The 27,995-nt window shown below is 41.1% G+C and overlaps 1 protein-coding gene across 4 annotated transcripts in view; it reads left to right on the forward strand.

Moving 5' to 3' along the window:
* LOC121918991 (vitamin D 25-hydroxylase) overlaps positions 1 to 27,667 on the forward strand; it is a 40,377-nt gene extending 12,710 nt beyond the window's left edge. Inside the window, exons 3-6 of one of the 4 annotated variants that reach the window (XM_042445134.1) lie at positions 904 to 1,536; positions 5,136 to 5,465; positions 6,976 to 7,101; positions 27,368 to 27,667. In XM_042445134.1, the coding sequence (XP_042301068.1) occupies positions 904 to 1,536; positions 5,136 to 5,465; positions 6,976 to 7,101; positions 27,368 to 27,429 (1,151 nt within the window). In that variant the 3' untranslated portion in view covers positions 27,430 to 27,667. Of the gene's footprint in view, positions 1 to 903; positions 1,537 to 5,135; positions 5,466 to 6,975; positions 11,125 to 27,367 lie in introns of those variants that run through there. The other 3 variants (XM_042445133.1, XM_042445135.1, XM_042445136.1) reach the window with 3 other exon arrangements.
* Positions 27,668 to 27,995: the final 328 nt, after the last annotated feature.

Genomic DNA, 27,995 nt, shown 5'->3' on the forward strand with positions numbered 1-27,995 from the left:
ACAGCAAAATTTTGGCTTGATAGGGAACTGCAAGCGTGTACTCTTTCTTTCAGGATTCATACTGCTATGGAGAGACAATGGCGAAGATCCAAATAAGTACTTGAAAGATGCCGAATGGGATTTCACTTTTTTTCTTTGAGTAGCAGACTTAATGTGCCATACTGCAAACTGTTTTTGCAAATAAAAGCAGTTTTCTATGTGTTGGTGGGTGAAAAAGAGGGATATTTAAGAAATACAAGCCAACAATGAAAATCTTAAGTATTCTCACTTTGGATCCTGTGTCAATGACATCAATGTGGGTGCCAATCAGGCCTCTAAGCAGGGAGAATATTGCTCATCTGGTGTGCCTCAGCAAAGAAGGCTTTTCTCAAATCCTCCCACAGTACGTATATTTATTGCCCCTGCTGGTGAGACACAGAGACGGGCCACTTCAGCAGACATTAATCTTGCCAAGAAAACCCCATAGGTTCACCATAAATCAGAAACAGCTTGAAGGCACAACACACACACACTGCTCTGAGAGCCTTTGTGGCTGAAGAGAAAGATATAAATACTCTAAATGAAAATAAGAAACCCTCAGGCATGTATATATAGGCAGAGGCAATCTTTCACGTATTGAGATCCCAAGAAATTAAGGCCCTAAGTGTCATCACCAATACCTTAGTGATGAAGTGATTAGCAGCCAGTGCAATTTCTTTAAAACTGGTTTCATATGGTTTCTATATGGTATTCTCATCAGCCGAATAGTCTATTTAGTATAAGTATAGAGTATTTAATTTAGAGTTTTCCAGCCATATATTTAGATTTTGATTACCTAAAAAACAGAACTCATATGGATAAAATAGGAAATAAAATTAAGAAAGTAAAATCCTTGGTTTAAGCACATCTCCTTATGTGTTTCAGGTTTATTGAACTCAAGATATGGACGAGGTTGGACAGAGCATCGCAAATTAGCTGTAACCAGCTTTCGGATATTTGGTTATGGTCAGAAGGCCTTTGAAAGCAAAATATCAGAAGAATCAATGATTTTCCTTGAGGCCATTGATACCTATAAAGGGAAGCCTTTCGACCTGAAATACTTAATAACAAATGCAGTTTCAAATATTGCTAATTTGATTATTTTTGGAGAGCGGTTTACATATGAAGACACTGAATTTCAGCACATGATTGAAATATTTAGTGAAAACATTGAATTGGCAGCAAGTGCATCTGCTTTTTTGTATAATGCTTTTCCATGGATTGGTGTCCTGCCTTTTGGAAAACATCAGCAACTCTTTAAAAATGCAGCTCAGGTCTATACCTTTCTACTCCACCTTATTGAGCGCTTCTCCCAGAACAGGAAACCTCAGTCACCTCGGCATTTCATAGATGCATATTTAGATGAAGTGGATAAACATAAAAAAGACCCAGAGTCCACCTTTTCCATGGAAAACTTAATTTTCTCTGTGGGAGAACTCATGATTGCTGGAACAGAAACTACAACAAATGTTTTAAGATGGGCAGTGTTGTTCATGGCTCTTTATCCTAATATTCAAGGTAAGTGATATGTTATCTCAATGATATCCTCACTTTTATGATTAAAAATTCTTTTCCAAGGTGTGCTGTCCATGCTAGTCTTTAATATGGAAGCCAATCATTTTCTGTAACAATTTGGAACTACCCAGACTTCATTCATGATTCTCCCCCCCCCCCTTCCTTTTAAAGTTTGAGATGTGTTGTTGCTTTGCTGAAGACTAAGCATAAAGCGTACCTTTGTCTTCAGTAAAATGCCATGATAAAAATCAGGTTTACAGGCTCAAGAAATAATCAGTCAAATCTCTTAAGTCAGCTGTCTCCATCTTGACACAATAAACTTGGGTTTATTGAGGTTGCAGGCGACCATATTTGGAGGACTCTAGGTTGTAGAAGGGTGCCGTCGAATTATGCAAAAGAGTTGTAATTCTCATAATTACTTGATATGAATCTTTTTATGGCCTTACGTTAGCCTGTACAGTACTTATTTGAAATATACAAATAGCTTTTACTAGCTAGTGTCTTGCTGTATCTGCACATTTGACAAAATGGATCATGGGAAACCTAAACTAGATGTCAAGGTTTTGAGACAAATAGGAAGTACTGTAACTTGTTTTTGTTAAATATGAAAACAACAAATTAAAATTACCTGACATTCTATAAAGAATAGATAAAATAATACAGGGTGAAATCCAATATTGTATACATGGACTTCTAGCCTTTTTCATCTTTGTACTTTCCAAATGTGCTCTGGCGGAGATTTTGAGGGCTTGGCAGGGCCTCGCCATAATTGTCCACTATTACCAGGGACAAAATGTGGAACAAATTCGAGACCAAACTGTAGGACAACTGCAGGACAAAACTCAGCCCAAAATGTAGGACATTTAAGAAAAATGGAGGGCCTTAAATGTCCTGCTTTCACTGCCCTGGCTCAGTACTAAGAAATTCCAGGAACTGTAGTTTTGTAAGACATTTTACATTCTCTGACAGAGAGTTCTGGTACCATAATAAACTACAATTCCCAGGATTGTACCTAGCACTGAGCCAGGGTGGTGAAAGCAACCTCAAACTGGATTATTTCTGCAGTGTGTGTTTTGGACCTTAGTTATATTAAAAGGTTCTTAAATGCCTTTAATGTTTCTAACTTGTCTATGTTTTAATGATTTTATTGCAAGTTGTTTTGAATCCCATTTTTGCTGAGAAAGATGGAGAATAAAATTGAACTTTTCACATATGAATTTACTGAAAAGTTCTCGGCCTGACCAAGAAGGGAATGACCTAGAGCCCTGAAACCTGCATTCTATTCCAGAAATTCACCACATAAATAGAGGCGCTTGGCAAATCATTACTCACGTTTCTTTCACCCTTCCAAAAAAAATTCTGATATCTGGTCACTAAAATACCTCTGAATCATTTGAGAATGTCCTTCTTTTCAAACTCTTCAAGGTTTGGAAAAAGGAAATAGACAGATGGAGCAAGAACTGGTGAATAGGTTGGACCCAGGCTGGCAGCTTCCCTCATCTCTTTTCCTTCAGTGCCTCCTTTAATCAGCACAGCAAGTTATTCTGCATTAAGTGTTGGGCTCTTCTGGAGATAGTCAGTCATCAAAATACCTTCCTTATCCCCAGAAAACTGTGGCCATGACTTTTCTGGATGACCTTTGAGTCTTGAGTTTCTTCAGCCATGGAGAACCTGAGTATCATCACTTCAAAGACCATTGTTTGGTCTCCAGATCATAGTGATGTGACCATGTTTCATCAACAGTGACAAGTCATTCCAAAAAGTTATTACTAGAGCTTTTAAAATGCTACAAAATCAGCTTGTAAACATCCACTCAATTTTGTTTCTGGTCAGCATTCAAACTCACTTGTCTGACAGTGTCTGCATAGCCAACTGCTCAAGAATTATAAACCCTGTGCATTCCTGGGGTATTTCTAGTGTCTCAGCAACTGGTTTAGCAGAGATTTGCTGATCTGTTGAAATCAGGTCATGAACACGCTCAACAATTTCAGGAGCTGACACTGTTGAAGGATTCACTTATTCACCTTCATCCAGTCCACTGCAGACACTAGTTTAATACAAAAACTGCTTCCTTAGATGGAAAGGGGAGATAGAGTTGGGTGTCGTCAGCATACTGATGCACTGAACCCCAAAATTCAAGGTGACCTCTCCCAACAGTTTCATGTAGATATTAAACAGGGACAGAACTGAGCCCTGAGAGACACCAAAGACTACTGGCCAGAATGTTGAATTGGCATCCCCGTTGGGTTTGCCCCTCCAAGAGGGATTGAAGCCACTGTAAAACAGTGCCCCCAAGTCCCATCCCAGAGAGGTAACCCAGAAGGATACAATGTTTGATAATATTGAAAGCTGCTGAGAGGTCCAGCAGAACTAACAGGAACACACTCTGTGTAGGTAGGTCATCCACCAAGACAACCAAAGCTGTCTCTGACCTGAAGCGAAACTGAAATGGATCTAAATAATCTGTTTCATCCAGGAACCCCTAGATCTTGGAAGCTACCACAAACTCCTGTACCTTGCCCCAAAAGAGGATGCTTGAGACTAGTTGATAGTTTTCCAATCCGGGATCCAGGGAAGATTTTTTCAGTAGTGGCTGAACATACACTGGACATAGCCATATTTAAAGCTATGTCAATTTTCATACTGTTTACCATAATTGGATTTATGTACAAGAGGATGTATGAAGCCCTGAGACATTTAACAGTTGTACATTATGGTTGAAGTGTTGCAGAAAGAAAGATCCAAATTTACATAATAACAAAAACTTGGTAGTATCTGAGAAAGTATTAATTCTCTTCATAAATTAATCAGACTAATTTCAAAGGAGTATCTACATTAGTCTGTAGCAATTCCAGTGTCATGTTATGGTACAATAAATTACCAGGTCTAAATTCAACTACAATCAAACCATTGAATCAATGGCAAGATGATTCAGCAACACATAAATCCTATTGATTCAGTGTTTTCCTTGTAGTTGAGACGTGTTACACACGCGCCGAAAGTACGTGCTGAGCACGTACTAGGGACGCCCCTAACCCTAGTATGCGCTCGGCGCGTACAAAATGGCGGTGCCCTTTCTACATGGGCACTGCCATCTTGACATCGCAGATGCCTAGTGTCCGCACGTCGCGCTTTGGGGCACCATTTCCGTGGCGCAAAAAGAAGCTGCATTTTGCAGCTTCTTTTTTGTTGCGTCTGGGAATCACGTGGTTTGGCCACTGCGGTTCCTGGATGCAGCAACCAGCGGTGCTGGCAGACCGCCCTTTTGGGGCAGTCTGTAAAGCGCCTGAGATTGGCAGTTTGAGTCTTTAAACATTTGTGTGTTTAAACCTATTTTTGCTGCTCTGCTAGGCTTCAAAATGGGGGGGGGGGGTGTATGCTCAGGGTTTGTGGATGTAAGAGCACAATGTTGCACACTTCATTCATGAAATGTTTTATGAGTGGAAGAAAGAACAATTTATACAAACAACAAATATTCAGATGAATGTAGGAGGAGGAGGCCCTACAATTGTGCTATGTTTTCATATAAAGAACTAATATTTTGTCTACACCTTTTAAATCAAACCATTATTTTATTAACTGAAAATGTTTTCTCTTAACAGGGCAAGTTCATAAAGAAATTGATATAGTAATTGGACCAAATAGAACACCATGCCTAGAAGAGAAATGTAAAATGCCATACACAGAAGCAGTACTGCATGAAATTTTAAGATTCTGTAATATAGCTCCTCTAGGTATTTTCCATGCAACTTCTAAGGACACAGTCGTGCGTGGGTATACCATCCCTCAAGGCACTACAGTCATTACAAATCTCTATTCTGTACATTTTGATGAAAAGTACTGGAGTAATCCAGAAATGTTTTGCCCTGAGAGGTTTTTGGACAGCTCTGGACAGTTCATCAAGAAAGAAGCATTTGTTCCATTTTCATTAGGTAAGACTCACCTTCTTATCTATGAAACTGTAAGTGACAAAGGTTTGGGTAAAAAAGCGCAATCAGCAGAATGTAATAGCTAACAACCAAGTGTTGGAATATCTTGCTTTCATCTTCTGTCAGGAGCTTCATTTAAAATTTGGAATATCTGATTTTTAATTATAAACTTCAGTGCATATGTGGTGACAGAAACATGATTTAATTGGTCATTATTTTTCAGTAGTGGACTTTGCCATATATATAGCTGAGCATCTAAATAGTTAGTCCTTGTTTGACTATTTTAAAAGCCTATTGTGAAAGGAAGAAAATTAACATCTGACCAGTGATTTTTCTGACAACATCCTCTTTACCTGGCTGTTTCTTACCTTTCCTTGTGGCCCTCAACATCTTCAAAATAAGTTTCCTTCACTGCTTGAAAACAGAAAAGGCTGCTCCCAAACTATTTTAATACACAGGTGTCCCTCCATATTCGCTAGGGTCAGGGGAACAAGACCCCCATGAATATGGAAAAACCACAGATAACAAAAACACTGTTTTTACCTGAGAGGACACATCTCTAGGAATCTTTAGGTCCTCCAGTGCAACTCTGTGGTCAATGTCCAACATACACTGACCATAGAATAGCACTGGAGTAGCTACAAATGGTCTTTCAGTGCAACTTTTAGTTAAAGTTGACCACAGAGTTGCACTGGAGGACCTAGACAGTCCTAGAGAGAACATATTAATGAAATCCGTGAATAATCAAATCTGCAAATATCAAAGCCACAATATGGAGGGATGACTGTATGTTCCCGATTTACCCCTTTTAATTTTAATAATTTAATTATTAAAAAATAGCTTGGGGGTTGAGTGGGTTGTCTTTTTGTCCAGGGCTGAAGTCCACACAGACTAGATGAGGGGAAACAATTTACCTCCCTACTCAGCCCCATTTTTTCCTTTAGCCCAAACATTCTTTTGCCTCTGGAAAAGCTGCACAGTTTTGGCAGCTGCAGCTTTTCCTGGCTTGGTTTGAAGACTTCACTGTTCTTCTTAGCTGAGGAGGAAACACTTGGATCTTCCCACAGCAGACACATTAATTTGGAAAGTGACTTCTGGATCCTGCACAACCGCTGTGTAAGCTTATTGTGTTCCTAGTAGGAGAAAATCCACTTCTAGAAAAGCCCTGTTTAAGCGTCAGACATCTTAATGATCTCATTCATTGCCGCACATTTATATGTGGAAAGCTTTACTAAAAGTAGTATTTGATGTCAAGTATGTTTCAGAATTTGAGTTCTTATGCAACGTAAAGGTTTTTTTTAAAAATAGTCAATGCAATTTTCTAAATAAATATTCCTTTTATTTTGGAATTTCATATAAGGTGAAACAGAAAGTTATATTGGGTTTGGCATAGTTCAGACTATGGTTAACTGAACTATGCTTTGATGTAAATAAAGGGGAGCTATTGTTTTATGTATTCTTTGATAAAAGAAATGAGTTGTTTAATGCAGTTTCTTTCCTCTCATCTGCTCAGGACGAAGACATTGTTTAGGAGAACAGCTGGCCAGAATGGAAATGTTTTTATTTTTTACTTCATTACTTCAGCGGTTTCATCTTCATTTTCCCAGTGGTTTGACCCCAGACCTTAAGCCAAAGTTAGGTATGACTTTGCAACCTCATCCATACCTTATCTGTGCAGAGAGGCGATTTTGAACATAAATGTGATAGCAACAATTCAGTGCATAAGGTTCTAACAGCCAGCAGCATGACAGACTGATGAGATGAATTAAGCCTTCCTTGACCAAACCAATTAAATCCTGTCCTGGTATTAAAAAGAAGCAAAATATACTGTATACTATAGAATGTCTGAGATCCACAAAGGGAACAAACGAGTTGATTTCTAATGGGAGGAAATAGAGAATGGACAACTAGGATGCTCTATGCTACTAAAGTGTCATAATTGGGGTAGATGTGGCAGTGATCGCCTAGCAAGACATTTATGCACTTCTAAAGCACCAGGAGAGTTCCAACATGGTTAGGAGCTTTATAACTACTTCAGCTTCCATATCAATGATCATCTATGTTGGAACTTCTCAGAGTGGCCACTGCCTCAGCCAATTCAAATCTGGATATTGTGCTTTCCACTTGCTTTGGAGGTAGATGCTGACAAACACATACATGTACAAATGCAAATACTGTACCGATATTGTGTTATATCTGAAACCATCTTGTTTGAGGATCCACTGGGATCTCACATGGACCAAGCTAGTGGATAGGAGGTGTGTTGCTATACAAATATGTCTCTAAATAGTTTGTCTTCTTTTCAGTTGGCCCTCCTGTTGAAAATGCAGATGAGGTCATTTCTGCATATGACAGTGCACAGCTTGATAGCTCCAGAAAAAGAACTATCACTATTTTTAAATATTTTTTAAATTAAGCCTAAATACAACCACAAAGAGATCTTTATACAATTATGTCTAAAACATACCTATAAACAACAATAACTAAATAGACTTGACTAAGCTACTAAACAAAAAGAAACACTACTAACTTTCCCCCCAGCTGATGGATATATACCATTATTATTATACTTCTCTATATATGATATTATGTTGATGCCTTTACAACATACAAACTGTTTATTTTACAAAACTAAAATTGAGTCATATCCCCAATGAGACTGCAAGTATGTAATAAATCCAATCTTTCTTTAAAATTCTCAGAGATTTTTCTTTGATCATCATTGCCCATTTGTCCATTTCAGCAATTCAGTCTTCTTAGATTGGAATATCAGTGTTTCCATCTCTGACACTAAGCCATATTTAAAATAGAATTACAGTACAGAGACACTTTAGATCTTGCTACTAGAAATATTTTGTTCAGAAGCAATATACTTCAGGGGAAGGAGCCGACCAAAGGTAACTTGATAACTGGGAGGATGTTTTAGAACAGCTTAGATAATTTTTTTCGTTTGCAATAAAAATACATAACAGACTTCTATGCAATGAAAAGATGATTGGATCAGTTATGCTTCATTTATGAAGCTGCACCACTTTGTTTTTATACCTTTTTCTTTCATATACTAAGTTTTGTGTTTCTCATTGATTAAATGGGAAGATTGTAATGTGCCTGTAACTGTTACATTATTAACAGCATTAGACAAAATGTATGGTAGTTTAATACTGTATTTAACAATGGGGTTAACACCTGAAACTCTCATCATTCAGCTTCATTCGATGACCCTGGGTTCTTGTATTATGGGAGGGAGAAAAGTTGATTTCTGTCAAGTTTCTCTATACCATGTGTTATTATACTCTCTCATATCTCCTTTCCCCCACCCTCATCCAAGCTAAAAAGCCCCAAACATTATAAAGCAGGAAACATTTTCTAAGTGGTCTGTAATCCTCCCTATATTGGGTGACTGTTCTAGACCCATCCCTGTTGCATTGTTATTCAGGTAGATTTCTGTTGAAATCTTTTTCTTTCTTGAAGAAAAAGATTTCAACATTCTGTCTGTTGAATTTTTATTTTATTTTACTATTAAAATGTTTTCTTGCCCTATCTCAGGACAGTGTACAGGCAAAAGGTATTTTAAATAGTTTGGAACAGTGATGAGCAACATGAACAATTTAAACCTGTCTAAAATTCACAAAAGAAGCCATGCATGGATCAGATTAAGATCCTTTGACTACAAAGGCATCTGAGTTTGACAGTAAGATGAAGTCAGTTTTAATGCAAAGCAGGTCTTCAAAGGAGGGTATTTCACAACTGGGGTACATTAGCAGGGAAAACTTTCTCCTTTGCCTGCACAGAAGGCCTATCTTGTAGATATCGGTTGTTGGGCAGGTATATATAGGGCAAGGTGCTCCATCAAATATCAAATCACGTCAAGATCCTTGAATTGAGATTAGTGTATAGTCAGTGGGATGCCTTCAACTTGTGTCCCAGGATCTTTCTGGGATGCTCCTGACAGCAGTTTGTCTACTACATATTGCACTAGCTGCAGCATCTATGTCATGTTTAAGGACAGACCCATCTCCTGGCCAGGACATTACCAGTGCATGGCCATGTTATCCCTGTTCGATACAAATCATGGTTAGCAAGACAATCTAAGCCACTTGGAAGTCCATCTGGCCTATATTGACAGAGATAGTGCCAGAAATATTCCCAGGTTACGCAGGTGTTCCTTCAGGAGTGCAACCTCACTCAATTCCTAACACAGAGCCTTATCTTCTTAGGCTCTAACTCAGTTTACTGGTCCTTGTCCATCCCATTATAGCAGTCAGGTTTAGCATTTCCACAGCTTCACTGGACAATAAGCAATAGAGATGGATGTCATGAGGCTACTAATGGTTTCCAATTCCAAAATGTCTGGCGACACTAGCACAGGAGTGGGGAACCTATAGCCCTCCAGTTTCTGATGAACTACCTCATGCCTCACCACCAGCCATGGAGAAGGAAGTTTTTGCCAGGCTCATGAGGGCTTGGTGGTAGCTGTTCCCCTTATGGTGAGGGTACATGTAGGGACATGATGGTTTAGTAACTTAAGACTACATGTAGAGTCACCATAAGAGGAGGAGCTCCAACCAAGCCCTCATGAGCCTGGCTAAAACTTCCTTCAGCTTAGGTGGTGGTGAGGCATTATGGAAATGGTAGTTCATCAGAACATGGAGGTTTCCCACCCCAATATAGCAGCTCCATATAGATACTCCACATCACATAGATAGATAAACTACGGATCCCTGTTGAGCCCTTAATAGCCATAGGCAGTGATGTAGCGGGGGGGGTTGGGGGGGTCCGGACCCCTCCCATCAGAAATGGGGATGTCCAAGCTCCTTCCTTCCCCTCCTCCTCCCCTCCATCAAAAGCACGGACTCGGAGGGAAAAGGGGGAAAAAGTCTCAGGGAGCAGGGAGGCTCAGAGAGGGAGAGAGGGGGAGCAGGAACATAGCGAAGGGAGGGGTCCGAGGGGTCTGGAGGCGGGGGCAGTGCCTGTTCAAGCTCCTTCCTCCTGCTTCCTCCTTCCATTGGAGCAGACTCAGGAGAGAGGGAGGGAGGGGAGAGGGCTGGTCTCCCGGCAACATCTTTGCCCCTCTTTCCCTCTCCCTCCTCCTCTGTGCTTTTCCCAGAAAAAAGTCTCCGTTCGGGAGAGGAGGAGGAGGGAGAACTAAAGGAAGGAAGGAAGGGGAAGAAAGGAAGAAAAAGGAAGGAAGGGAGAAGGAAGGCTCTAAAAGGAAATATCAAAGAAAGAAAAGGTGGCTTCTAATAACAATAATCAACTACAGGTTGAATCTCCCTTATCCAAAATGCTGAGGACTAGATGTATTTTGGAGTTTTTCAGAGTTTGGTATGTTTATATATGTAGAATGGTATATATTGAAGCTACTTGAGTCCAACCATTAAACCCATTCACGTTTCATAAGCTCATCCTTAAGTAGCCCCTTTTTTGCCCTCCTCTGAGTGTCTCTGAGCATGAACAGAGTGGCTGCTGCTTATTGCTTGAGCAGCTGCACTTTGCTTTATCAACCTGAATTTATCTGATGTGAACAGCTTGAGAGGAAGGACTCCGTTTGTATCTGCACTAAAGAAATAATCCAGTTTGATGCCACTTTAACTGCCCTTGACTCCATGCTGTGGAATGCTGGGATTTGAAGTTTGTTGTGGCACCTGACAGAGATGGCTAAACAGCTCCTCAAAACTACAAACCCCAAGATTCCTTAGCACAGAGCTATAATGGAAGTTAAAGTGGTGTCAACCATAAAAACCAAACTGCCTTGGGTCCTTTTCTGGGGGGGAAAGGTGGCACAGAAATGAAATAAATGAGGCTGAGGGAAGAAGTTTGTGGGCTTACTCCAGCAGTGGCTGCAGCAGCACCAGCACCTCCCTGGTCCACCTGAGAGGCAGAGTGAGTTTGGAACAGAAAACCTCCCACTCTCCATCCTTCTAGAGGCAAAGGCATTAAAGGCTTCACCCAACCTCACCCCACCACCACTCCTGCAGTGGAGCCAACACCAGAAGCAGACCTGGAGGGTTATTAAACCTTACCTTTTTAATACCTCTGTCACCATCTGAGTTGCTATAGTGTCAGCCTCTTTCTTGTTAGTGCTTAATAGTTGAAAATTTACTTCTAACATGAAATAAATGATGAAATGATGAGGAGATCTGGGAATTGCACTTCAGTTTCTTGTGTCTGGCAGAGATGGCTAAATAGCTCCCAAAACTACAAATCCCAGGATCCCATAGCATGGAGCCAGGGCAGTTAAAGTGTTATCAAACTGCACTATTTCTGCAGTGTGGATGCAGCCTTGGAGCTCTTTTGTTGAGGCTTCAAGGAAATCCTTCTCCTCTTTTTATAACAAAATAATAATAATAATAATAATAATAATTTTGGAATTGGGGAGGATGGATGGGAGGAGCACAAAACAATGACCCAGAGCCACAAATGGCCCATAGCTGCCCTATTTAATCCTCCTACTCCCATAGTGGTTTGATCACTGGAGTACTATGACTCTAGAGTCCAGGGTTTGCTTCCCAACTGGACCATACAAAGCCACTGGGTGATCTTTTGTAAGCCACAAATGCACTTGAGGAAGTAGACTGAAGTCTAGGAAAGCTCATGCTCCAATTTCTTTCTTTCGGTGAGTCTCAAAAGTGCTGCAAGATCTCTATTATTATTATTATTATTATTATTATTATTATTATTATTATTGGATCTAAATGCATCTGAGGAAAACGCTAGGAAACCTGACATCTAGGAAAACTCATGCTGCCAATGTGTTTCTTTCAGTTAGTCTCAAAGGGGCTACAAGATCTCTCTACATATTGTTGTTGTTGTTGTTGCATCTAAATGCATCTGAAGAAGTAGACTGTCTTCAAAAGCTCATGCCGTCAATTTCTTTCTTTCAGTGAGTCCCAAAGGTGCTGCAAGATTTCTCTACATATTATTATTATTATTATTATTATTATTACTGCATCTAAATGCATCTGAGGAAGTAGACTGAAGTCTAGGCGTGGCTGCGGTTTCTCTCTCTCCCTCTTTCGCTCTATTTGGCACACTCTCTCTCCCTCTCCCTTCCCTGCCCCCCTCCACATGCAGGTTGCCCTCCAGAGAGTAGAGGACGAGTCGAGACCCCCCCCCCCCAAGGGATCATGCCCTGGTTGCTGCTCCTGCTTCAGCCAGAGCTCCCTGCGCATTTGGGGTTTGGGGTAGGCGCCAGGGCCACGGGAGCCCTCAGAGGAGGATGCCAGGAAGCAAGTCCTCTTCTCTCTTTTTCCTCCCCTTCCCTTCACTCCAAGGACAAACTTCCCTGCCCCAGGTTGTTTTATTGTTCCTTCCCACAAAAGACAGCTCTCTTGCCTCTCCTTTCCCTTGAATGAACCTGAGGAGCATTTGGCAATGGCATGGAAGTGGAGCAGCCCCCTCCTCTTCTTCCCCTCTTTTCCCTTCCTGAGGTAAAGGCTTAACTCTCTTTCTGTGTCTGGGGGAGGGGGGGCTTTCAGCCCTTCAAAATGGTGGCACTTAGTCTGGACCCCCCCCCCTTCTCAAAATCCTGGCTACGTCCCTGCCATAGGGCTGGGGAAAAATATCCCCAGAACTGATCCTTTGGAACTGACCCAATAAGTAGGACCCAAACTATAACATATAGGTCCAACATGGTCACAAGTATCAAAAGTTGTTGTGAAACCCAGGAGGATTAAGAGAACAACCCAAACTCCAATCCTTCATTTGGAGGAGGTCATACTTGTGGAGTCATTGCTACAATAGACTGCAAGGGCCATCTAGTACAACCAGTTGCCATTCCTGAATACACAAAAGCACTTCTGAAGGATGGCCTTGCAATCTCTGTTTAAAGACCTCAAATGAGGGAAAATCTATTACACCCCAAGACAGTCGACTACTCTATGTTACTGTCAGGAAATTCTTCCTAATGTTTAGATCAAATCTTGTTTCTTGCAGTTGAATCCATTGATTTGTGTCTTATGATTCAAACAGAAAATTAGCTTGTTCTTTCTATATTTTGTCAATATCCTTCTTGAACTGTGGTGCCAAGAACTGGACACAGTGTTCCAGATGAATTACGTGGTACTGTTATTTCCCCTCAGTCTGGACACAACATTCTGTTGATGTAGTCTAGAATTGCACTGGTTTTTTAGCTGCTACATCACATTGTTGACCCATGTTTAGCTTATGGTTTACTAAGACTCCTAGATATTCCTTACATGTAGTGGTACCAAGCCAGGTATCACCCATACTATATTTGTGCATTTCATTTTTCCTTCCTAAATATGATATTTGTAATCGTTCCTGTTAAAGTTAATTTTGCTTGTTTGGCCTCAGCTCTCCAATCTGCTAATATCATTTTGAATCTAATTCTATCCCTTTGTGCACTAACTATCACTCATTTGATATCTGCACATTTGATAGGTATGTCCTCTATTCTATCCTGCAAGTCATTTATAAAAATGTTGAACAGAACTGGGCTCAAGGGACCCTACTAGCCACTTGTCTCCAGGATGTAAAGGAGTCATTGGTGATGATGATGATGATGATAATTTCTTTATTTATAGCCCTCCTAATCACAAAGAATCCAGGTGGGTTACAGCAATAAAAATACATAGAGAATATAATAAAATCATAGAATCGTAGAGTTGGAAGAGACCACAAGGGCCATCCAGTCCAACCCCCTGCCATGCAGGAACTCTCAATCAAAGCATACCCGACAGATGGCCATCCAGCCTCTGCTTAAAGACCTCCAAAGAAGGAGACTCGACTACACTCCAAGAGAGTGTGTTCCACTGTTGAACAGCCCTTACTGTCAGGAAGTTCCTCCTAATGTTGAGGTGGAATCTCTTTTTCTGTAGCTTGCATCCATTGTTCCAGGTCCTGTTCGCTGGAGCAGCAGAAAACAAGCTTGCTCCTTCCTCAATATGACATCCCTTCAAATATTTAAATAGGGTTATCATATCACCTCTTAACCTTCTCTTCTCCAGGTTAAACATCCCCAGCTCCCTAAGTCGTTCCTCATAGGACATGGTTTCCAGACCCTTCACCATGTTAGTCACCCTCCTATGGACAAGCTCCAGGTTCTCAATGTCCTTTATGAATTGTGGTGCCCAGAACTGGATACAATATTCCAGGTGGGGCCTGACCAAAGCAGAGTACAGTGGCACTATTACTTCTCTTGATCTAGACACTATACTTTTATTGATGCTGCCTAAAATTGCATTGGCCTTTTTAGCTGCTGCATCACACTGTTGACTCGTGTTTAACTTGTGGTCTACTTGGACTCCTAGATCCCTTTCACACGTTGTTTCATTCAGCCAGGTGTCCCCCATCCTAAATCTGTGTATTTTATCCCCCCCCCCCCAAGTGCAGTACCTTACAGTTCTCTGTGTTGAATTTCATTTTGTTAGCTTTGGCCCAGCTTTCTAGTCTATTCAGGTCATTTTGAATGTTGATCCTGTCCTCTCTAGCTATTCCTCCTAATTTGGTGTCATCTGCAAATTTGATAATTATGCCCCCAGTTCTGTCATCCAAGTCATTGATAAAGATGTTGAATAGCACTGGCCCCAGGACAGAGTCCTGTGGGACCCCACTGGTCACTTCTCTCCAGGATGAAAAGGAGCCATTGTTGAGCACTCTTTGGGTTCGGCCAGTCAACCAATTACAACCAAATAAATAAAATATAATGACATAAGTCACAATAATTCACAGCTAGGCCTGATGGAGTCGGGCCTGTCTTTTTCACTCCCTCCCAGGCCGGATGATGACAGCTGGCATGGAGGGAGGGCTATTCTTCTTGAGGGAAGAATTTAATTTTAAATTATTTTAATTTAATTCTTCTCATTAAATTTAAGAGAAGAATTGGTGGACAGAGCAACATAAGTCACTGTAAACAGGGAGAGGAACTAGATACAGAAGGCCTGCCGGAAGAGATCCATCTTAAGAGCGTTCTTAAAGGCTGTAAGAGTAGAAATGTAGCGGATCTCCTTCGACAGGTCATTCAAAAGATTCAGAGCAGCAGTAGAGAAGGCCCTCTGGGTAACTGAGGTTAGTCTAGATTTTTTCAGCTGAAGTAGATTCTTCTCTGAGGACTTTAGTGTGCGGGACAGATAGTACGGAAGAAGGCATTCCCTTAAGTATTCTGGACCCAAGCCCTGTAGGGCTTTAAAGGTAATCACCAACACCTTGTACTTTGCCTGGAAACTAATTGGCAGCCAGTGAAGGGATTTCAAAACCGGTGTTATGTGATCATTAAGAGAAGTACCTGTAATTAAACTGGCTGCCATCTTTTGTACAAGTTGAAGTTTCCGAACTTGGCACGAGGGTAGCCCTATGTAAAGTGCATTACAGAAGTCCAATCAAGAGGTTACCAGCGCATGTACTACTGTTTCGAGGTCTCCTGGTTCCAGGAAGGGGTGCAGCTGGCGTATCAGCCGAAGCTGATAACACGTGCTCCTAACTGTCACATCCACCTGAGTTGTCAGGTGAAGCGATGAGTCGAGGAGCACCCCCAAGCTGCGGATAGAGTCTTTTAGGGGAAATGTGAACCCATTCAGAACTGGCTGACATAACTCCATACCCGGGCTTGGGTTTCCTATAACAAGTACCTCCGTCTTACTTGGATTCAGCTTAAGTTGGTTTTCCCTCATCCAGTCCATTACCGACCAATGACAGGCATTCAGAGGAGAGATGCCATCCTTAGTGACTGCATCAGTCCGAGACATAGAGAAATATATTTGGGTATCATCAGCGTATTGATAACACCCTGCCCCATGTCTACGGATGATTTTGCCCAGTGGTTTCATGTAAATGTTAAACAGCATGGGAGACAGGATGGCGCCCTGGGACACGCCAATTTTTAGTTCTCTTTTAGAAGAGCAACTGTCCCCCAGCACCACCATCTGGAATCTGCCCGAGAAGTAGGACTGGAACCACTGTAGAACAGTGCCTCCGATACCCAACTCTCTCGGGCATTCCAGAAGGATGCCATGGTCTATAATATCAAAAGCCACTAAGAGGTCCAAGAGCACCAACAGGGTCACGCTTCCCCTGTCAATGCCTAGACAAAGATCATCGATCAAGGCAACCATGGCACTCTCAACTCCGTATCCTGCCCTGAATCTGGTTTGAAATGGATCCAGAAAATCGGTTTCCTCCAAGACTGCCTGTAGCTGATTGGAAACTGCCCTCTCGATCACCTTGCTCAACAATGGCAAAAATGAGACTGGCCTATAGTTATTTCTATCCAGGGGGTCCAGGGAGGGCTTTTTAAGAGTGGTCTGACCACTGCCTCCTTAAGACAAGAAGGCAGGGTATCCTCCCTAAAGGATGCATTGATTATATTTTTCAGCATCAGCTTGATTATATCACCCCCCCTGAACAGCCAACTAGGATGGGCAAGGGTCGAGATGGCAAATCGTCTTTTTCAGACTACTAAGGAGCTTGTCCATGTCCTCAGTACTTACCGATTCAAATTGATCCAGTCTAACAGTAATGATGGAGGCACTGGATGCCTCTCTCATTGCTTCTGACTTAAAATTGGCATCCAAATCACCTCTTATCCAAGAGATTTTATCTGTGAAATAATCATTAAAAGCATCACAGCAAGCTATAGTTGAATCTAATAGAGGGTTCTGGGTGGGAGGCAGTTGTGTTAAATTGCTTACCACTCTGAACAGCTCAACTGGATGTGATCTCCTTCGACAGGTCACAGATGTGATAGATGCAGAGTAGAAAGATTTCTTGGCTGCATCTATTGCCACTTGATAGGACCTAAGAAAAGTCCAATGAAGTGCCTTATCAGATATGAGTTGAGATGTCAGCCAACGCTTCTCTACTCATTATCCAACTCGCTTCATTTGTTTAAGATTTTCTTTTTTTCTTTTCCTTTTTTTAAAGAGAGTTCAAGATTAATTAACCTCTAAACCCTTTCAACAGATTTTTTATTTAATTTTTTATAATATTTCCATAAACAAATATCTTCCTACATTCTCTTACATACTATAACATTTTAAGACATTATTTTATAAACCCCTCAGTGCTCCCCTTCCCCAGAGCCATTTCCATCCTTATATTCCATCCAAAATTTCAGTTCGTCTTCTAGAGGTAATCTTCCATCTTCTTTTCTCAATACTTTCTCAACAAATTCTTTCCAAATCTCCTCAAAGTCATTTCTTTTCCATAATCCTTTTTTTACTTTCAATTTACATGCCAACTTATTATTAATAGCTAATTTCCAAACCTCTTTGTACCAATCCTCCACTTCTACATCTATTTTCGTTTTCCAACACCTTGCTATTATTAATCTCGCTGCTGTAAGCAAATTTGTTACCAAATCTTTTTCTTCTTTTTTCATTTCTCTGAATTATATAACGATAACAAACATTACTTGGTCTTCTATCTGTTTTTATATTCATAACATTTTCTATTTCTAATAACACTTTTCCCAAAAATTTTGTACATATTTACATTGCCATCACATATGGATGTATGACCCAACTTCTTGACAGCCTCTCCAACAATTTTTTGAATTACAGTGGTACCTCGGGTTACGAAATTAATTCGTTCCGCGGCTAATTTCGTAACCCGAAAAACCTTCGTAAGCCGAATTGCCATAGGCGCTAATGGAAAAATAGCTCTCTGCTGCCCTCCGGTGGCGGAAAATAGCGCCGAGGTTTTTTCGTAACCCGAAAAAACCTTCGTAAGCCGAAACAATAAATCCCTATGGGATTTTTTCGTAACCCGAAAAATTCGTAACCTGGGTAATTCGTATCCCGGGGTACCACTGTATTCTTATTAATATTGTGTAATCTCACTGGAGTCAGGTACCATTTCCAAATCAACTTATAATAATTTTCTTTTATCCGAATCGATAATTTTTTCAGGTGTCTTTGTTCCCAAATTCTATCCCATTCCTTGTCATTTATTTTACATCCCAATTCTTCTTCCCATAATCCCTTTAAAGTATTTCCTTTTATTTTTCCTCCTTTATTCTCCATCAACATTTTATAAATTTTACTAGTAGTTCCTTTTATATTCTCATTTTCTTCCATTTCTCTTCCTTTCTGAACTATTTGTTCAAATTGTGTATGCTTTTTCTTTTCTACATTCCTTTTCCTCCAATTTTTAATCCATTGTTCTATTTGCATATAATGAAACCATGAAAATTTTATTTCCATACGTTTTTCTTTTATATTTCATTTCTCTATTCTTACATCTATCCAATCTTCTATTCTGTCTATTTTCCTTTCTTTTAACTCCTTATCTAACAATCCTCTTATTTGTTTAAGATTTTCAATGTACCAAGGATTACGGTTTTTAGCGGGTTGGAAAGGGTGCTTGGGAGCGATCATGTCTATAGCTCTGGTTAGGTTGTTATTCCACAAATTAACGAGAGCTTCGACAGAGTCACTAGCACTGCCAACCATAGAACCCCTAGGACTTCTTGGAACCTAATGGGTTCCATCAGCTTTCAAGGGTGGACCATTCTAATTGGTCCTCCACCCCCAGAGGGAGGAATAGTGGCCTCCAGTCCAACCTTAACCAGGAAATGATCTGTCCATGACAATACAAAGATACTAGTTATCTCCGCCCACGGATATGTCTGTTCCGTGCCGAAGACCACATCGAGAGCATGACCTGTACAATATGTGGGTTCAGAGACTATCTGAGAGAGTCCCATGTTTGTCATGGAACCCATGAATTCCTGAGACTCACCAGTAAGATTAGTCAGACCAGTCTCGAGGGGGATGTTGAAGTCACCCAGGACTTAATAGCCTAGGTGATTCCAGCACCAGCTCCGAGACTAGCTGTGTCAGTTCAGCTATGAAGTCTGTTAAGTTACGGGGTGGACGGTAGGCCAACAGAATCCCCAAACTCTCCCTGGTCTTCAAACTAAAGTAAATGCACTTGATGTGGTCCAATGCACAGACAGGTATCCTGGCTAAGGTGAGATTGTTTTTATGGATTATGGCTACGCCCCCCCCCCCTTCCCCTTATCTGTTCATTGACGGAGTACCCAGCCGAAAGGGCCTGAGCCCATGTTACAGAGCTATCTGCTCCTATCCAGGTCTCTGTGATAAATGCCAGGTCAGCGTTGTGATCAATCAGTAAGTCATAGATGATACGGGACTTATCATTACATAAGAGCAGAAAAGGGTTCGGCGGATGGTTAGGCAAGTTCTTCACATCTTTTGTGGTAGCAGGGCAAATGGAAGGTGGGATAGATATCAGATATCTATTGCGTCTTCTGTAATGACATTTTGCCCTGTTAATGTCATATTTTCCATTGCCCCGCACAACTTGAATTGATGTTCCGTTGAAGACATCTAATCCCTCCCCTGAAATGTAAATTGATGGATATATGTCTTGGTTGATCTCAAGACCCTCCATCCAACCAACACCTTGTAGTCCCCTATCGTGACTCCTTAAGTAATGACAAAAAGTGGGGACAGAGTTCAAATGAACATGAAGGTTTGAAGTCTCTCCCTTGGCCTCCGCTTCAGTTGCATTGCCCTAGCAACAAGGCAGGTGGAAGGAAGGGGCGGAAAGGAGCCTCGCGCAGACTTGGCCACTTCTGCGCTGTCGATTGAGAGTCGATGGTGAAGGGACGGCAATCACTCTTTGGGTTTGGAATTGTTGCCCAGTTACAAATCCACCCAATAGTAACGTTGGCAAACCCATATTTTTACCAGGTTGTCTGCAAAAATATCATAGGAGTCTTATATGAAATCAAGATATGTTACATTCCCAGCATTCCCCTGATCTACATATTAAATGGTTTATGAATGCCCTGTCATTACTTTTTTAAATTAAATTAATTTTAAAAAATTAAAAATTAATTTTAAAAAATCCCTGCCAGGTTTCATTAATCATAGCATTCCATTAAAAGTGCTGGCTGTTTAATTATCTGTTCAAGAGGCTTTCCTGATATGATGGTCTGAATGGTCAGTAGTTACTCAGTTCCTCCTCTCTCCACCCATTTTTGAAGATGGCGACAACATTCAGCCCCTTCCAGTCTTGTAGCATCTCTCCTGTTCCTCAAGAATTTTCAAAAGGTTCTCCACAGAGAATCTCAGGTGCAGTTCTTCGGGCTCTGGAAAACTAGGTGCAGCTAGGGTCTGTCTTTTCCCTACCTATTACCTTTTTACCTGTTCTGGTCATAGTCCCTTTACTACATAATTTGTTCTCTTTACACCATGTTGAATACTATTTTCCTTTTGGGAGAAGACTGAGACAGCAAAGTAGGTGTTGAACAGTTCCACATTTTCTCCCCATTAGCATTTCATATCATGTTTGTGCAGTGACCCTATCATTTCTTTGTTGCTCTCCTTGCTGCAAGCATAGCCAAACAACTTTTTATCGTTTTTAACCTCTCCAGCAAGCTTGAGCACATTTTGAATTTTTGCTTTCTGACTTTTGTGCTACAATTACTGGCTATTCAGTTGCATTTCTCTTTGGTGATTTCATCACCCCATCCCCCATTTCTTGTAGATGTCCCTTTTAAATCTCATCTCATCTGAAATTTCTTTATGAATACATCCTGATTTCTTCAGGGCACCCAGGGCTACATGATGTCACACTTCAGCCTCAAATGTTTTCAGATGTTCTGTTTGTCCCTTACACTTGGGGAACTAGTTACAGATGAACCTGGTTGATGGGTCAGGAATGAAATATCAAAGGCTGAATATTAATCTTCAACTGAATTTATAGTGTACAAATTTAACAGCTATTAAAAATGCACCAAATTTTCAGTTTCCCTTCCCATATCCATGGAATAAAACAGGACAGTATCCTACATCATCTGGGTGGAGTGTAATGCAGGGCAGATGATGGAACCCACACAGTTTTATGATCTGCCCTCCTGCTGTGGAAGGCAGCTTATACTCACCCATTCACCCATTTACTGCCCTAGACCCTTCCAGGGTACAATTTTTACAGCCAGGAGAAGAAAGTTGCTATTGCCCTCCCAGTGAGTCACAACTCCAGCTTTCACAGATACATAGTAAAACTACCAGCATTATCAACAGCTGCCCATAGCTGTTTTTATCATCTGCCTATCGTTTTAATTAATTTTAACTACATTTGTAATTTGATTGTGTTTTTTGATTTTGTAATGAATGTGTTATATTTTATGTTGGTGGTGGATTGGGGACTGTGCAATTTTATGATTTATTTTATTATGTATTTGTATTATTTTATTGTAACCTGCCTCGATCCGCAGGGAGAGGCGGGCTAAAAATAAATTATTATTATTATTATTATTATTATTATCATCATCATCATCATCATCATCATCAGAAAAATAACATACTTGCCTATAGTTACATCCTTGTCAACCTTTACCTTTATATAGTTCAAAAGCTAGCAAATAAGCAGTATTCCTAATACCATCTGTATGGGTGGGGAACTGGCTCCCTACAAGGGGCACAGCTGTGGTCCTCTACATGAGGTGCTCCCATGAACTGCACTCTTCAGGGACACCACAAGCAGAACTTCCCCGGCTCCTCGTAAATGGATTGCTCAGTACAAGGAAGGTAGTCTGCCCCAGATCTGGCCATGAGTACACATGCCTTGATTACATCCTGGTTGGATTGCTGTAACACACTGTATGTGGAGCTTCTTTGGGAAACTGTTTGGGAGCTTCAGCAGGTCTAAAATGCTGTGGCTAGGCTGCTGCCTGGGGCTGGTTATAGGGAGCATATCTCTCATACTGAAACAATTTCACTATCAAAGTGCTGGTTTTGACCTAGAGAGCCCTATATAGCTTAGGTCCAAACTATCTGAAAAGCCTCATCTCCCCACGTGAACCTGCCAAGGTATTACAGTCTTTGTGGGAAGGCTAGCCTTTCGTCCCATCTCCCTCCCAGGCTTGTCTGGTGAAGACATGAGAGAACCTTGTTACTGGCTGCTCCTTACACTATTGGAACTTCGTCCTGAGGGAAATTCAATTTACTCTGCTCTCTTTGCACCACCAGGCAACGAACTTCCTGTTTAAACAGGCCTTCAGCTGTAACTGATCAGGCTAGAGCACATGCAAGTTGGTGGGCTGGGTTGTTGTTGTTTAAAAAATGTAATATGTATCATGTGTTTTAAATTGTGTTTTAAGTTAATGTAAAAGCAGTGTTTTAATTCAACTGATATGTCAATACTCTATAAACCTTTATACAGTCGGTCCTTCTTACACACGGATTTTTTATACACAGATTCAAGCATACACGGTTTTAAAATGTTCCAAAAAAGTATAAATTTACCTTGATTTTCCATTTTTTATAAGGGACACCATTTTGCTATGTCATTGTATTTAATGGGACTTGAGCATACACGGATTTTGTTATACACGGGGGATCTTGGAACCAAACCCCAGCGTATAACAAGGGTCCACTGTACTACCTCCTGTTTCAGCTGTTTTAACTTGTATTGTAAGCCACTTGGAATCCCACTTGGGGGGAAAGGCAAGATACAGATCCAATCAATTGATCAATCAGAATTTTTCAAAAACCTCACTCCTCAGCCCTTTAAGATTTTGTAAGAACACTCTGAATTGGGTCCAGTAGCACACTAGCATTGATTTAAAAATGGAACAAATATGCTCACAATTTCCTCCCTGTCTCACAACATGCAAGGCAGTAGAAGCTACAGCATTCTGCACAAGCTGTAGCTTTAAAACAGGCTTCCAAGGGAAGCTGTAATGGCTAACCTCTCTTCTGTGGCAGGCGCTTGGGACTTCTATTATCCCACCCCGCTGCCCACCTATTCCTGTAACGAACCCCCTTTATTAATTGGCGGGTTCCCAGTATGATTCAATATAGTAGCGTGGATAAACAGATATGGCTGACACGTCTTTAAGATGAAACAAAAACATATGAACAAGTTGCTTAACAGATATGTCTTGAACTTAGTTCAGGCGTGTTCCTTTTGGTTACAAATGTATTCTTCCCTTCTATCCTCTTTATCTATCCTAGGACTTCTCTGTCCCTCTCTGGGTAATTCTTTTAATACCCCAGCCACTACGGCTGCTCTATATCTCAACTAAACTAGTAACCCAAACCCCTCTGCCTGGGTCTCTCCTTTCCAGACTCTTTAACTCCTATCCCTCTCTGGACATACTCCTATGAACTGTCTTCCCCAACCTCTCCTCCAGCCTTTCCCCCCTGGGTTCTAACCCCTAACTGCCTCATAACCGCCAACATTCCAACTGCTCATCCCCAGCGGACGCCCAGAATGTTCACAAATCCCAGCCCTCATTTCATTGGCTGGTCCTCAGCTGCCTCCTGATTGGTCAGCTGGGCGTGCTCTCCGTTACAGAAGCCCCATGGAAAGAGCAGTGCAATAGCCCAACAAAAATGCTATCAGAGCATAGATAACTGCTGTCAAGTTATCCTGATGCAGGAACAGCCATAGCTTGTTATAAGCACTGCTCATCATTAAGGCAACTAGGACCTTCCCTGGTGGATTTGAATGGAAGGACTGCTGAGAGCTGGCAAACCAACAATATCACAAGCATTACCATGGCCCACCTATGCCCTTAAGGATCAAATCCATAGTTTGGGAGTTCCGTCCATGATGGCTCAATGCACCTTCTATCAATTGAGGATGTTATATCAAGTGTTAGGAAGGATTTAATTAGGGGAATTTCTGAATTCAGCTCAGTTGCTGAGAGGTAGGGTCCTAACATCTCCCTCACAAGACCAGGTCCCGAGATGTCTACGAGAGGTCCACAAGAATCCCTTGAGACAACGACGCTGAAACAGACTGCTCCAATTAAGTCCAGATATTTATTAAAAAGGAGGAAAACAAACACATAGCAAAGGGGGCACATGCCTTCAAAGTAAAGGAAGGAAATTGGGAGAGAGTTGAGAGAGGCAAATCTACGGAAGGTTTCTCCAGGAACCAGATGTGGATGTAGATGATGCGATGACATGGCCGCCAAAAGGTGGGAGGAAATGGCAGAGGGAGCTAAAATCAGAGTTCGGTCTGACATGAAGCCAGGCTGTATTCTGAAGGTAGCACACCAGTGTCTGTTTAGACTGAGGCTTATATAGACAATTTGTAGCCCCTGGCTATGAGCTTGATGGCTTAACTTCTGCCAAGACAAAGGGTATGAAGACCTGGGCTTTTGTTAAACCAAGGTGAAGAATAGACTGAGCCAATGAACTTAGATCTGAACACAATCAAGGAAGGCAAACAGATGAATAGATGGCCATTGACTTAATCACTGAGCCATTAAGTGTGAGGCTGAAAACAAACAACCTGTATTGTTCTGGTTTTTTGAGGAGATGGTTTTTCTTGTCTCCCAAACTTCCTGCAGAGAATCTCCAGTCTTATCTCTAGGGCTCCTACCCCCCTCCTTTGCAAGCTGTCTACATGACATCTCTGCTTTGGAGAATTGGTGGTGCCCCTAGGAGGTCAGCTTGGGGTCAAAGTGAATTCCACACACACTCCAAAATTTAATATAAATTGATATGCCCTATGCAGATAGCCTCTATGTAGGAGTGGAAATTTTGCAGCCCTCCAGATTGAAAACCTGCCTTGAGATAACTCCCAGTATGGAAGCTTGCAATTTGTGATAAGTGAAGCTGCCATTGAAAATGGCCAGAGAATCTCAGCTACTTCAAACCAGAGATTTTGGATAGTTAGTGGGAATTGGCCCAGTTTTTTACATTGACTCACCCTGGAAAACAGGGTTTGAATCTCCATTTGGCCATGAAAAACCACTGGGTGACCATGGGCAAATCACACACGCTCAGCCTGAGAAGAAGGCAAAGACAAACCCACTCTGAACAAATCTTGCCAAGATAATCATATCGTAGGGTTGCTTTAAGATTGCCCTACATTGGAAATTATTTGAAGGCCCACAACAAAAGCAACAACAAATTTTGCATCTGGACTGGGACTGGTAATTAAGAGTCTTGGATTTCAACTTTAGAATTCAAAATGTCTTTGCAACCAGTTACCTGAAGAAGTGTTTTTACCCATATTTACCTACCCACTGCCTAGGGTCACCAGCCAGGCCTTGCCCAATATAGTGTACCTAGTGAGTGAGTACAACAAAGATTTGTTTTTCCCAGTGACAGTGACATTTGCCAAATACCTTCCCCAGAAGGGGAAGAAGAAATTGGCTTCTTTCTTTCTTTAGTATGAGCAGAGCACTGTTAAGGGTGACTTTGGATGAGAGGTGATAGTTAGTAAAAAGTGCCAATATGTTGCATTTACTCGGGGGGGGGGGGGGGCTTTAAAAAAAAACTTTAACATTAATTACTTTTATAATGATTAGCAATCATTTATAATGCTTATGTTAATTCTAAAGTAGCATTTAAATTTAAATTTTGCAATTACACTAAGAACCTTGTTGGAAGAAGGATGAAAAATCCCATACATGCCTTTCCCATTTTCCCATTTCTGAGCTTACGAAAGAAGATGCTGCATGAAGTTCTGACAATCTTATTTCTCACCCATCCATTGGGAGGTCATGTGGTTAAAAATAAAAACACAGATACAGAAAAGGTGCAGGAAACAAAAAGGGTTTTTTTGGGGTGGCGGGGTGGCATGATAACAATAAAAGATGGAGAAGCAAGACAGTCCAATCTTTGGTGAGACTGGAATGAATCCTAGTCTAGAACCCTGCCCATCACACAGTGGGTATCAACCCAAAGGCAAAGAAATGTCAAACCACACTCAATACCAACAAAAGGAACTCCAGCACCTTCAGTCACAGTGATCTAATCCCCTCCCCATAATACTTGCAGAGCCTCAAAAGGAGTAGGGGATAATATGGAGACAAGTGCTCTTTGACTGAGCCAGTAAACAATGGCTAAAACTATGTACAATCAGTCACACGGAAATGTGGTGAGCAGGAAGGTAACAGAAGTGCCATTACTGTGTAGAGAGATCTTGTAGTACTTCTGAGACTAACTCATCTCCCCTCACCACTTTGTAGTTCATGCCACATTGCTTAAAAAAAAGTGACCAGAAAAAGTTCCAGAAATACAAGGGAGGCTGAGGAAGATGCTGTGGATCAAAGAAAAGAAAAACATCTAAGGAATGACTGATTAGTGGTCCAGTAAAACAAGGAAGAAAGCCACCATGGCATAGTGGTTTGAGTGTTGGACTATGACTCTGGAGACCAGGGTTCAATTTCTGGCTCAGCCATGCAAACCCACTGGGTAACCTTGAGCAAGTCCCTCTCGCTCAGTCTCAGAGGATGGCAATGGCAAACCTCTTCTGAAGAAACTTGCCAAGAAAACCTAGGATAAGTCTGAAATGACTTAAAGGCACACAACAACAGGAAAAACAAGGAAGAACAATTCTGAAAAGCAAACACCAGCAAGCCAAAACATGATGTTAAGAGGAAGGTTAAAAAGCATTCAAGGTCTAGACAAGCAACAGCTGGTTGGTGGTCAGCTACAAAATTGACAAGGCACTGCCAGAAACAGCTCAGACAACATGCCACTGGCTTCTTTTTCCTGTCCTTCCCACTTTGCCATTCTTGTTGCTGTCCATCATGTTTTGTGTCACTCACAACCTCCACTATACTCCATTGAGTGAAAAATAGGCAAGGATGGCAGAGAAGGTGGCAAAGGGAAGGGAAAACACTACATTGCATCACTATACACATCTCATTGCATGGAAATGTCGTAATACACTGCACTAAATGGCATGGGAAAATCCAGCTCCTTACATTTTAAAAAGTAATTCATTTGTGTTAGTTTGATGTCTTATCCCGATATAATCTGGCTGGCACTGGCTCCAGAGTTTCACAGCAATCTTTGCCATAACCTGAAAATGCTAGTTCTGCATCTAGAATAACCTTTGTGCTACCACTAAAATGTAGTAAAGTAAAAGATAGCAGAAGTAGAAGGAAAGTCTGTCTTTAATATTTTTCCATTATCCATTGTCTAATCCTTGAAAATATAACTGCATAGGAATGAAAATCCACAGCACTTCTCAACTAGAGAAGCATTATTGGATGAAAGAACAAAGATGATGATGATGATGACGACGACGTCGACAATTTCTTCTTATCCACCTTTCCCCATGGATCAGGAGCAGGGAACAACAACAATTAAGACACACCACATCAAGATCACGCAAGATAGTCTCATCAATGTCCAATAGAGATTTCACTTGTTATACCCACCACCACTCCCTTTGTGTCATGTCTTTTTAGATTGTAAGCCTGAGGGCAGGGAACCGTCCAATTAAAAAGATTGTATGTACAGCGCTGTGTAAATTTACAGCATTTTATAAATAAAGGTTAATAATAATAATAAATTATAATATTCTTTACTCATTACTCTAGCTCTGTCATTTTGCAAGCGGAATCTCAGGAGTACCAACTTCCTGGATTTCTGTAGTACAGGTTCAGTTTTTAAGAGGCTTGCCTTCTGTCATGATAATAACATTAAAAATGGCAGATGTTGTGAAGAGAGAAGAAACATTTTGGCTAACATTCAGACTATAACATCACTATGCCAGCAATTTTCCCTGAGTGAGCTGGACCCATTAAAATAATGGATCAGATTAATAGAACAAAACATTAATGGACAGATT

Source organism: Sceloporus undulatus, chromosome 1 (assembly GCF_019175285.1).
Source record: "Sceloporus undulatus isolate JIND9_A2432 ecotype Alabama chromosome 1, SceUnd_v1.1, whole genome shotgun sequence".
Lineage (NCBI taxonomy): Eukaryota > Metazoa > Chordata > Lepidosauria > Squamata > Phrynosomatidae > Sceloporus > Sceloporus undulatus.